The sequence below is a fragment of the Callorhinus ursinus genome, unplaced genomic scaffold (assembly GCF_003265705.2).
Source record: "Callorhinus ursinus isolate GAN/ISIS: 27379988/994484 unplaced genomic scaffold, GSC_fseal_2.0 scaffold10, whole genome shotgun sequence".
Taxonomy (NCBI): Eukaryota; Metazoa; Chordata; class Mammalia; order Carnivora; family Otariidae; genus Callorhinus; species Callorhinus ursinus.
In genome coordinates this window covers 77,181,809-77,193,163 of record NW_027397072.1, presented here as the reverse complement: position 1 = coordinate 77,193,163, position 11,355 = coordinate 77,181,809, and the positions used below count along the sequence as shown (strand labels likewise).

At 50.8% G+C, this 11,355-nt stretch overlaps 1 protein-coding gene across 2 annotated transcripts in view; it reads right to left on the bottom strand.

Annotated features, from left to right (window-relative positions):
* Nucleotides 1–1,879: 1,879 nt before the first annotated feature.
* The window catches only part of CNNM4 (cyclin and CBS domain divalent metal cation transport mediator 4), a 37,441-nt gene continuing 27,965 nt past the window's right edge, over nt 1,880–11,355 (bottom strand). Inside the window, exons 4-7 of one of the 2 annotated variants that reach the window (XM_025868948.2) lie at nt 10,548–10,717; nt 10,152–10,248; nt 4,790–4,971; nt 1,880–4,493 (exon numbers count right to left, since the gene is read on the bottom strand). In XM_025868948.2, coding sequence (XP_025724733.1) covers nt 4,296–4,493; nt 4,790–4,971; nt 10,152–10,248; nt 10,548–10,717 — 647 coding nt within the window. In that variant the 3' untranslated portion in view covers nt 1,880–4,295. Of the gene's footprint in view, nt 4,494–4,789; nt 4,972–6,470; nt 8,278–8,709; nt 8,773–10,151; nt 10,249–10,547; nt 10,718–11,355 lie in introns of those variants that run through there. The other variant, XM_073897801.1, reaches the window with a different exon arrangement.

Here is an 11,355-nt window from a genome sequence, read left to right as displayed (position 1 = left end):
CAATAATGACTCTACTACTGAGCCTTTGCACTGGATCAGCATGCCTCCTTTGAAGAAAAAAAACTATGGATTCAGCCCCTTTAGTTCACACTTCCGTCTCCAAGTCCAGATAAAATGCTGACATTAAAATAGAATGGATGACATCCTTGAAAGTTATATACCCGGAAAAGTTACTAATTAGCAAAGAACAGTTCCAGAGCAAAGACAAGAAAAACTCCGTATGTATCTGGTCTCAGGTGCCCTTGGAAAACAACCAGTAATTCATTTTTTGGAGAAAATCTTTGGGTAGGACAACTGGATCGCACTTGGAAACACAAATGGTCATTTAAACTGTGGATACCCAAAGACAGAAAGAATCCAGTAGGGCAAAGCTGCTCAAGGAGCGATTTTCTGTTAACAAGAGAGGCCTCAACAGTACTTCTCCAGCTTCTTTCTTCACTGGCTCTGCACCATTCTTTACCCCCATCCCCTGGGTAGTCATTGCATCAATGGAGACACGTGCCACTTGACCTTCAGGTCCCTCATTGACCCTCCCTGGGCGATTTTCCTTACCGCTCATTTGGTTCAAGACATTTCCATGTTTCACCTAAATACTTATTCTTGAGTTTTAAACTCATAACTATTGTGACTTCACTGGCTAATTCCTGCTTATTTCTCAAGTCTGCAAGTATCACTTACTCCAGCTGGTCTTCCTTGACCATCTTGACTAGGTTGGGTCAAGGTTATGGGAGCTATGTGCTCTTCCCTAATAGCACTGAATAGCAATCCAGTATTCACCTTTTTGTAAGACCCATTCATTCATTCATTCATTCAACAAGTATTTCCTGCAATGTACCAGGTACCATTCTGGTGCTGGGACTATGTGGGAATGAGAAAGGCCCTGCCCTGCCAGAGCTTAGGTTCTAGTGTGGGAACAACACACAATATACAAATCCTCATTTTATATCTGGCAATAAGTGCTGTGGAGAAAAACAAAGCAAGATAAGGAAATGGACAGAGGGATTGGGGCCATGCTGTTTTAGATGCGCTGACCAGGGAAGTCTTCTCCAAGGAGGTGACATTTGAACGGAAGCTTAGATGAAGTCAGGGGGTGAGCCTCACAAAGACTTGGGAGAAGTGTTCCATGTGGAAGAGAAAGGAAATCAAAAGGTCGTGGTGTGACTGTCTCCCTCAGAGACTCTTCCTCACTACACTCACTGAGGGGTTGATGGCACCTGGCATGTAGCAGGGGCTTACTCATGTGTGGAACATATGGTCAGATGAAATTTATTCTCGTGTCCACCTGCTTTTTGCATCTGTTATTTTATCTACAATGTCCTTTTTCTCCCTAAGTGCATCCCTTTTTTTAAACATTAGCCCCAATTTGTCTGCTTTGGTAAGCCTGGCTTGCTTGGGCCCTGGTCCCAGCACACTCTATTACACACCGTAGCCACAGTACCTATGGGCACTGCACGAGTACCAGCTCATGAGCAAGGACAAAGAAGCAGCTGCATGTTATGAAGCACGGCGATCATACTGTTGGATCAGGCTCCTTTCTCCTTCAGCCCCCAGGGGGGGAGAGGAGGGGCTATCAGTCCCCTCTAACCGCCCTGTCTGGTACCTGCAGGCAGAAGACTGTGGTGTCCATTTTTACAAATTCCTAACTGTGGCAGTTGAGCACACTTGCCCCATCCCCATCTCACAGCAGCTGCTACTCTCTAGCTCCTGGGACAACAGCCTTGATAATATATATTTTGTAAATTTCTGTTAAAACAGTTCCAGAATACTTGCCCCTTGCCCTGTCATAGGTGACAGCCAACCACAGCCACCATCTCTACGACAGGTGCTGAATACTGACTGAACTCAAACAGGCAAATTGTACACTCACCAAGACTTCCTATTTCATTTTTTATTACCAATCAAAAATAAATTCCATATATTGTTTAGCAAATATTATCATTGTCTTGTGACAAAAGACACAAGAGTCATAACAACAAAACTCCCCGAGAGTCAAACTCATAACAATGCCAAAATAAATCACAAAAATATACAAATTAAAATCTTATGCAAAATAAATATGAGTTATTCGCTACGGTGGCTGTGACTTGCCTACCCATTTGGAGGCCATTTGCGACAGTCTCCCTTACATGAGAAGACACGCAGGGGTGGGCCAGTTCCAGGGTACGGCTCGGCCCAGGAACCAGAGGTTGGAATAGGAAGTAAAAAATTGCACTGGGAGGAGGAAGTCATCGGACCAGTAATATTTGGAGATAATTATGACCCTCTGCAAGAAATGATTATAAGTGGGGAAAGGGAGGACCATCTGTTGGTGGTAACCGTGTGTGCAAAGAGGTAGCTGTGGAAGTGTGTGCACCTGCTCCTTTTACTTCACACACTCACTTGGTTCAGGCCAATGTGGTTTGCCCCACCTGGCACTCAGGTCTCTCAGGAACACAGCTTTGCAAGCTCCCATGTGGACTCGGAAAGCAAGCTGCTCCTGTAGAAAACTGAGGGGTTTCCCCCCACAGGGAATAAAGGTCCGGTGGGTTTTTTTCCTCATGACTGAGAACCCATGGGTGTCACCACCTTTTCTCCAGACTTCGAGGAATAAATTCTGTGACTAGGGGAGACTTCAGAACCAGCCAGGGGCAAGTATACTTGGTGCAGACACTTCCTGGTCCCAAAAGCTAGGATTCTCCAGGTGCCTGAAGAACAGAGCACTTGGGGTGACAGGAGTCACGGGCTGAGGAAAGGGTCAATAACTACCACTTAGGTGGAAGGTGTGCAGAGTCTCCCCCGCCTGATCTTGGGCCCCCAGCAACCTTTCCACCCGACAAAAGGGCCAACATGGACCTTAGTCCCACAGCCTCCCCAACAGTGGCAAGCCTGGAGCTCTGCAGCAGGGCCTCATTCAGCCCCAGGGAAAAGGCACTGGGGCAGAATTTCATGTGGGTAGGGGGGGAGCTCTCAGGATCCAGTACCACTAGCTTCAGCAAGGGCCAGGATGACAACTCAGGCTAGGATTATAAAGACGGGGGCAACAGGGCTGCCAGTTGTGTGTCTTTTAGGTGGAAACATCCTTTCCTGGGTTTTTTAAGTGTGTGAACAAGGTTGGGTAAACCTCAGCCACAGAGGAAAGGAGGGCATGAAGAACCTGCTTAGGTTGGCTTCCTATGTGTCCTGCTGTCCTCAATCCCCAAGAAGCAATGGGCTTTGGGATGAGAAGTAGGGAGTCTGAAAAGAGGGGCTTCATAGGTCAGTGACTGACACTTGACTTTCACTGCAGGGTGGGAAAGGGGATGGTCTTAATTGCTACCAACACAGATGCCCGTGACGAGATTCCCTCCTGGAACTGAAAGGAGTATCTCAGACAAGTCACCCGTAATGTAGATGTTCTCCCACCGAGGGGGAAACCTTTGGTAAAAGTAAGGGCAGGGCCTGGGAAGCAGGGGTAAGCAATCTTAAAAGTGTCAGACCCTGCTAAACACTCTGAGTCAAACGAGTAGAGACAAGGGTGAGAGTCCTCAGCCTGGCCCAACTCACCAGGAGAGCCCATCAGCAGAGTCCTAGGAAATTCCAGGATCCAGCGGTTGACAGGAGTGGGCGGGCTCCTCTCTGTAGCTGGGAGTACCATGTCCCTCATCACAGTTGCCCAGAATCCCTAGGCCTCAGCGACGTCAGACAAGCCTCAGTGCATGTGTCCAGGCAGTTGTTCTCAACGCTATTTGGTTCTTTGCTTCCTGGAAGGAACTGTCTTCCTCCCAAGAGAAAACCTTCCTCCAGCGGGCCTCTGGGATAGCATCTCTGGAGGAGGACGAAGGGGAGGAGGAGGAAGAGGAGGAGTGGGCTCCCTGAATCAGGGACATAAGCCAGAAGGTCATGGCCGGGAGCAGATTATGGCTATTGCTTCCCGGGGTGAGAAACCCTACCCTTTTTCATTGAAGTTTTTGTGGAAAAAACATTTTTTTTTGTTTTAAATAAAGTTCCTTAACCCTGTCTTCCCTTCCCCATTCCTTTCCCCAAACAATATTTAAAAAGAGGAGCAGTGAGCCTAGTTCAGAAATTCTCTCAGTAAAAAACAGCCTTGCTCATGGTAGCTGGCCCACTGCCCTGCCAGTCCAGGGCTGGGCAGCCGCTAATTTGGAGCTATTCAGAGGTCCCTGTCAGAGGCCAAAACTCCCCACACTCTGGGGGCCATCTGGCTGCTCAGTTAGACAGGCTATCTGTCCCTCTTCTGGCCTGAAAGCCTCCCTATCTTCATGTGGGCCCACTGGGGAGACCCCCGCGGAGCTGGCGGGGGACCCCGGGCCCTGCTGTCAGATGGCGCTCTCATGGGAAGCTTTGTGCAGCAAAGAGTTACGCTCATTGAGAAGAGTTGTGGTCTCATCTACCACGGGCAACTCGGACTTCCCGGCTAAGTTCTCTGTGCAGATGGTACAGCCATCCAGGGGAAACTGAGGGCAGTTCTCCATGCGTGAGGCCAGCAGCCCATTCTGGTACTGTTGCCGAGTGATCTGCAGGAGGAAGGGATGAGGTTCACAGAGAGCCGGGACTGAGAGGCCAACCTTCCAAGACCCAGGGAAACAGTGCTAGCCAGGGTTGGGGCTGGGGGTCCAGAAGAGAGGATGTGACCAGCTCGAGAGAGTGAGGAGCACGAATAAGGAGGACACACGTCTCGGGTCCAGGCCCTCTGTGCTGTGTGTGGTGGATGAAAAAGAAAGAAGCTGCTGATTCCTGAGGCAGAGTGATCCAAATGCCCAGGACGAGGAAGACAGCGCTGGCCAGAGGGAGAGACGCAGGAAGCACCCACCTTAATGTACTGGAGGTCCATGAGCGCCCGGACACTGAAGTCGGAGATGTACTGGCCCAGGATGGAGCTGCCAAACTGGTTGGTGCTGCTTGCCAAGGTGGCTGTGCTCGTGAGATCCGTGCGGTCCGGGTAACTAAGGGAGGCCGAGCGGCTGAGGGTGGCGGGGTGGGATGGGGAGTGGTCTGTGGGAAGAGACACACGGTCAGGCCAGGAGCCCCCGGTGCCCCTCACAGCCTCTTGTCTAACCTGTCCCGTGGACACGTGGGAGCGGGGCCCCCACCGGAATGGAACAGTTCTTAAGGACAAACAAGCTCCAACTGCAGACGGTCTGACCTCATCAAAGCAAATGAGTTAGTTTGTTTAAGGTGTTGTGCAGTAAGTATTAAAAAGCCTACCAAAGCAGAAAACAAAAACCAAAACCACAAAATTTATGTCTGCAGAAGCCCTCATGTCCCCAACAAGTCATCAGTCAAGGGCAACACAGTGATCACCCCTCCACGGGAGACCAGGCACTGTCCCTGTCTCCACAGCAGCTTGTTATCAAGGGACACACGCTGCATACGTGTCAAATATATTAAAAGGAAGAACGTACACTTGTACCCTCTCACGACGCATCCACACAGACCGCTCAACAGGATGCCCTACTCACATCTTAACCTGCTCTCAAGAGGTCAAAGTGTGTTCTGCACAAGACCCATTCTATGCGGAACAGTCCTGCCCGTGTGTGTCTGCTGGCCCCACCCCCGTCAGTCTGACAAGGGGGACAGGGGCAGCAGGGCCTTGTCCCCAGGAGCCTCATGCTCCCAGAGCTTCAGGCCTCCCACACTGGCCGTCTCCTCCAGCCTGGTCCAAGCTCCCCTGCCCTGAGGCAAAGCCTGGGGTGGTGGTGGAGGTGCCTCCTCCCCCAGGGGCAACAAGGCCTCCTGCAGCCCCTTGTCAGGAACAGGGGATGACCCAACCGCAAATGAGGAAGGAGCAGACTCCTTATTTTCAGAAAGGAACTGTACACATACTGTGCATCATTAGCTCTTATTTTTGAGAACACTTAGAAAACAATGAAACACACAAGAAGTTAACTGTGAAGGCATGCTGGCTTCTTTTAAGCAAACAGGAAGTGGACTAAGCTTATTTACTTAGTTGAGCACTAAGTTACTAACTAACTACTAAGTTAGCTATTTTAACAAACAGCTCGAAGAGAGCTAACATAATGAATCTGGGTGACTGAGTGACCAATACAGCTTTAACTGAGACTGAACTAAGTAACACCCTGTCTTTGAGTTTCCTTCCTAAAACTAGGAAAATACAGTCTGGATAGTCTGTTATTGGGCAATGTACAATCATTAAGAGGATCGTGTGTATGTGTGTGTTTGTGTCACTTATCCTAACTCAAGTAACACCTCTGATTAAGTTCTAGAAAAGAAACACAAATACTATGGCTATTACCTAATATTTCACATTGATCATTTGGATGGTGATGGAATGCTTTTAATTAATGCTTATTAACACTCCAGATATTGAATATAGAAACAACACAAATTAGGGATATGGCCTTTTAAAAATAGAGGCCCTAAAAAGAAATACACCAAAATATGAAACCTTTGTTTCTGAATAATGAAATTATCTTAATTTTTCTTAATTAATACTTAATTAATTAATTAATACTTCTTAATTTTCTTTTTTTTTTAAGTTTTATTTATTTATTTTAGATGGAGAGAGAGAGACAGCGCTAGCAGGAGGGGCAGAGGGAGAGAATCTCAAGCAGACTCACGCTGAGCACAGAGCCCAACACAGACCTTGATCCCATGATCTGAGATCATGACCTGAGCTGAAACCAAGAGTTGGTCACTTAACCAACTCTGCCACCCAGGTACCCCAATACTTCTTAATTTTCTTAAGACTGTTTTTTCCCTTTTCTCAATTTTCTAAATAAGCTATACTGCTTTTATGATTGAAACAGAACAATGAGGGGAGCCTGGCTGGCTTAGGCTGTGAAGCGTGTGACTCTTGATCTCCAGGTTGTGAGTCTGAGCCCCACACTGGGTGTGGAGATTACTTAAAAATAAAATCCGGGGTGCCCTGGTGGCTCAGTTGGTTTAAGCATCTGACTCTTGATTTCGGCTCAGATCATGATCTCAGGGTCATGAGATGGAGCCCAGTGTCGGGCTCCATACTGGATATGGAGCCTGCTCAAGATTCTCTCTCAACCCTCTCCCTCTGCCCCTCCCCTGTGCTCACTCACTCGCTCAAAAAAATAAAAAAATAATTAATTAATTTAAACCTTAAAAAATAAAATAAAAATGAAACAGAATAATAAATGTGCAAAAAATGACTTGGTAATTCCATTTCTGAAAGGATATCCTAAGGACACAATCTTAAACACAGGGGAAGTTTTTTCATAAAGAGGTTTACGTCATGGTGTTATTTACAACACAGACCCCAATGACTGTCCATAAGGGGGGATAACAAATGAAGGCACGTGTGCTTGGAGGAACACTGTGTGGCTCAAACAAGAAAGCTGATAGAAAAGCATCTCTGCTCCTGTATTAGGTAAAAACAGCAGGATCCAAGCCATGGATGCATAAACTCCTGGCCAGTATGAAACAAGAGCAAGCACAGAAGAGAGAAGGGGGCTGAGGTGTTGGCCAAGGAAGACCAACATGGTCGACAGACGTCACCTACTCAAAGGCCATTAGCAGCTTCCCACTTCCTATCACAACCAAAAGCTGGCTGTTTGAAAGGGACGAGTGACTTCTAAGTCACTTTTTTACCTTTTTTTTTTTTTTTTTTTAAAGAGAATCAAGAGAAAAGTGTGCTTTGGTACAGTGGAGAGGGAGAAAAAAAGCCAGCTGTACGAATATAAAATGGGAAATGATGGACTCTGGTGATAGGTGTTTAGGACTGTTGGGGCCCCAGGAGCTTCTTTAAGTTACACACCGAGACTGGAGCTCAAAGGCACTTATAAATGCACTTAACCTCCTCAGGACTCAGGGCCAGGCCAGAATTCTGATGGGGAGACCAGCACCTTCTGCCACCCCCTGCCGCCTCCATGTAAGTGGGACAGGAGTCCCGTGAACGGAGTCAACCAACACAGTTGCCAGCAATCCTGGGCTAAGGCTCAGGAGAGTGACGTATCAAAAGCCAGAAACAGCATGTGGCATTGGGCCTTTTCCTCAATACTTTCTGACTGGAATGTCACAGTTTAGTTGTAATCGAGAAAAAAACAAATAAAAACTGAGCTCTACCCGAACATTTCATACCCAGTCTCTCACTGCTCCTGACAATTCTAAGAAGTGGGCACATCTATTGTTCCCATTACACAAGAGGGAACGAAAGACTGAGAGGAAGTCAGCTCCCGGAAGCATTTTAGCTAGCCAAGTGCAGAGACAGCGTTCACACGGGGCCGTCTGCCCGGGGCCGCACTTCTGATGCCCGGCGGCTGCCTCCCCCTGGCGGGCAGACACCAGCAGCAACAGAATGAAGAGCAAAGCCTGTGAAGAAAGGAGGAAAGTTTTTTAGAGAAAGCTGATGAGATGACAAGGCATCCTGATGTTTGTGAGTGGCCTTGATCAGGGGGGTGCAGAACTGCTGGGCTCACTTGGCCTGGCCAGAAGCAACCCTCCCTCCCCGCTCTAGCTGTGTGTTGGTGTGCGTGCGCGCATATGCACGCGTGTCTGTGTCTTCTCAAGGACTGAGGACCTTTGGAGAAGCCCTTCCAGGACCAGGGCAAAGCCACCCAGTAACTGGGCCTGAGGCCAGGCAGAGCCGGTGCAAATTAGGCTGGCCCACAAGTGTGAGCAGGTGGGATGGCCCTAGATGCGAGTGGGGAGCTCCAGTGGCTGCTGGGTGAGGTTAACAGAGCTGTGGTATGTGGGCTCAGGCGATAGGTGGCAGTGCAAACTTCTCCAGCCATGCCGTGTTACCTGAGAGCCAGGAGAGCAGGGAGTTCCGCTTGCCAGGCGGACACCCGACCTGGGTTGAAGGCACTGGAGCAAAAGAGGAAAAGGTCAGCGATGGGTAGGGTGAGGCAGCAGAACACGGAGCCACGGGACCAGGATGGAGAAGCAGACCTGCTGGGGGCCAGTCTCCCTTGGGCAGAGAGGGGGCACCATGGAAAGGGGGACATGGCTCTGATGGGGAGGGGGCAGACCAATGAGCCCTGCTCAAAGAGGGGCAGAGGCTCCCACAGTGAAGCCACAGTCCCCCCCCCCCCCCCCAGAAGTCATCTCTCCCTTCGGCCACTACAAGTGGGACCTGAGCGCCTCCAGGTCAAAGGATAGAGCCAAGGACCCTGGCCCAAGCTTCTGAGGCATCGCTGCAGAGAAAAAGTGCCTGGAAGGAAAGTCCCATGACCGTGTGCCCTCCTAGACGAGATTTCCCCCGGCTGGCTGGCTGGCAGGAGGTGCTCTTGGGAGGGGCCGAGAAGTCCTCCCTAGGTCGGAGGCATCCAAGCAGGGGCCCCCTGCGCCACAACCCAGCTCTGGAGCCTTGTCTCCCCACTGCTTCCTTCCTGAAGCCTGCTCATGCCGGGAGAGGAGCAGAGCTGTGTCACGCCAGTGGATAAGCTGAGCCATATCAGTATACAGGAGTGCCCTGGCCTCCCGCACACAGGGTCCTCTCTGTCAAAGGACAGCAACAGGCACGGCACAGAGGCTCTCCACGAGCCACACACACACCTCAGTGTGTGGCCCATCCTCCAGCCACAGAGTGGACTTTCACTTTCCAGCCTGCAGCAACCCGGGGCCCCACTCAAGGCTCAGAGGGGCCGTGTAACCAGCAAGGAGCTGATCTGGTGCCCACTCCGGCCACAAGGCCCCCTGGCAATGGGAGCCTGAGCCCCCTAGGACTAGAGAAGCAGAAAGCACCACAGTGACCAGAGTGGTCCTTCCCTGGACTTCCCACAACCTCTCTTAGAGGGTGTGTCCAGTCCGCTCTTTGCCCCAAGTCCCTTTCTGCCATCAGAACCAGCCCTTAACCAAAAGGCAGTGGCTAAGCCTCCTGAAAAGCCAAGCCCATCTGCACCCTGCCTGGTAAACAGGCCTTGGCCTGACTCCTGGCCGTGGACACCCTGGACGCCCTCACTCCCTACCTCAATTGCCCTGCCCCCGTCTCCGTGAGCAAGACCCTGTAGCCTCCGTCCACCTGCCTTCTCTCATCCTTCCCGCTGCTACAGCTACTTGCCCAGCTGGCCCAGTCTGCTGTCGTACACCCTCTCTGCTCCGAAGCCTGTCAGGACTTCTTGCTTCCTATCACAACTACATGCCGTCAGCTTTCCGGGGCTCCCCGACACGTCCTTACCCCTCATGGCCCGCCCCCCCCAACCAGGTACCCTGGAGGGCAGCACGGAGGCAGCCTAGTGACTCACCAGAGGTGGGCGACGACAGGGCCATGGTCCCGTAGTAGGAGAAGGCGCCTGTCTCAAACTTCATGTTCTCCTTCCCGGCCTCCACCTCCACCTTCCCCTGGAAGAACACAGGGTCAGGGTGACAAACAGGCTGAGGAGGAAAGCTCAACTGGGAGAAAAAAGGACGAGGCAAGAGGGAGAAGTGCGGGCGAGGAAGAGCCGGTTCCAGAGCCCTGACGAGCTCAGGGGCCCTGACCTGGAGGCTCCGGGGTGGCCTCTCAGGAAGAGGATGGGCGAAGGGGGAGCAGAGGCTCGGGGGCAGGCCACACGCAGGAAAGCCCTGTGTCCCCCAGCCATCTCAGCCGGTGAAGAGGGCAGAGTGGGCACAGGAGGGCAGGCATGGAGCAGGCCGCTCACCTGCAGGATGAGGGTGAAGTAATCGGCCGGCTTATTTCGGGTGTACAGGTAATGGCGGATGTAGTATTTGTTGTGCTCGTCAAACTTGAGTTCCTGAATGACATCTGGGTACTTGAGCAACCGAAGCAGGATCTTCTCTGATATCAGAGAGGGGCTGAACTGGGGAACCTCTGTAGGAAGACAGAAGAAGACTTCACAGGGGGCCCTGGCCGGGCAGCACCAGGAACACAGTCACTGTGGTTGCTCACTGCCCAGGCCACCCTTCCCTTCGGTTCTGCACCTCTGTGGGAAAGCAGCACCCCTTAGATCCAGACTGGTTAGACTCGGGTCTGCCTGCCTGGGCTGGAACAGCGGCTCTTGCGCTGACAGTGCATGACCTTAGGCCAATTACTTAACCTGTGTCTCAGTTTCCTCATCTGAAAAATGGGATTGAAAACTTCATAGGGCTGGGCACCTGGGTGGCTCAATCGGTTAAGCATCTGACTCTCGGTTTCTGCTCAGGTCATGATCTCGGGGTGGTGAGATCGAGGCTGCATCAGGCTCTGCAGCCAGCTCGAGAGTCTCTTCCTCTCCCTCTGCCCCTCCCCCGCTCATGCTCTCTCCCTCTGTCTCGCTCTGAAATAACTAACTAACTCTAAAAAAAAAAAAAGAAAAAATATCATAGGGTTGGGGCGCCGGGCTGGCTCAGTCGGTGGAGCACATGGCTCTTGATCTCGAGGTCACAAGTTAGAGCCCCATGTTGGGTAGAGACTCCTTAAAAAACAAAACAACAACAAAATACACTTGGTAGGGTCATGGTAGGTTAAAG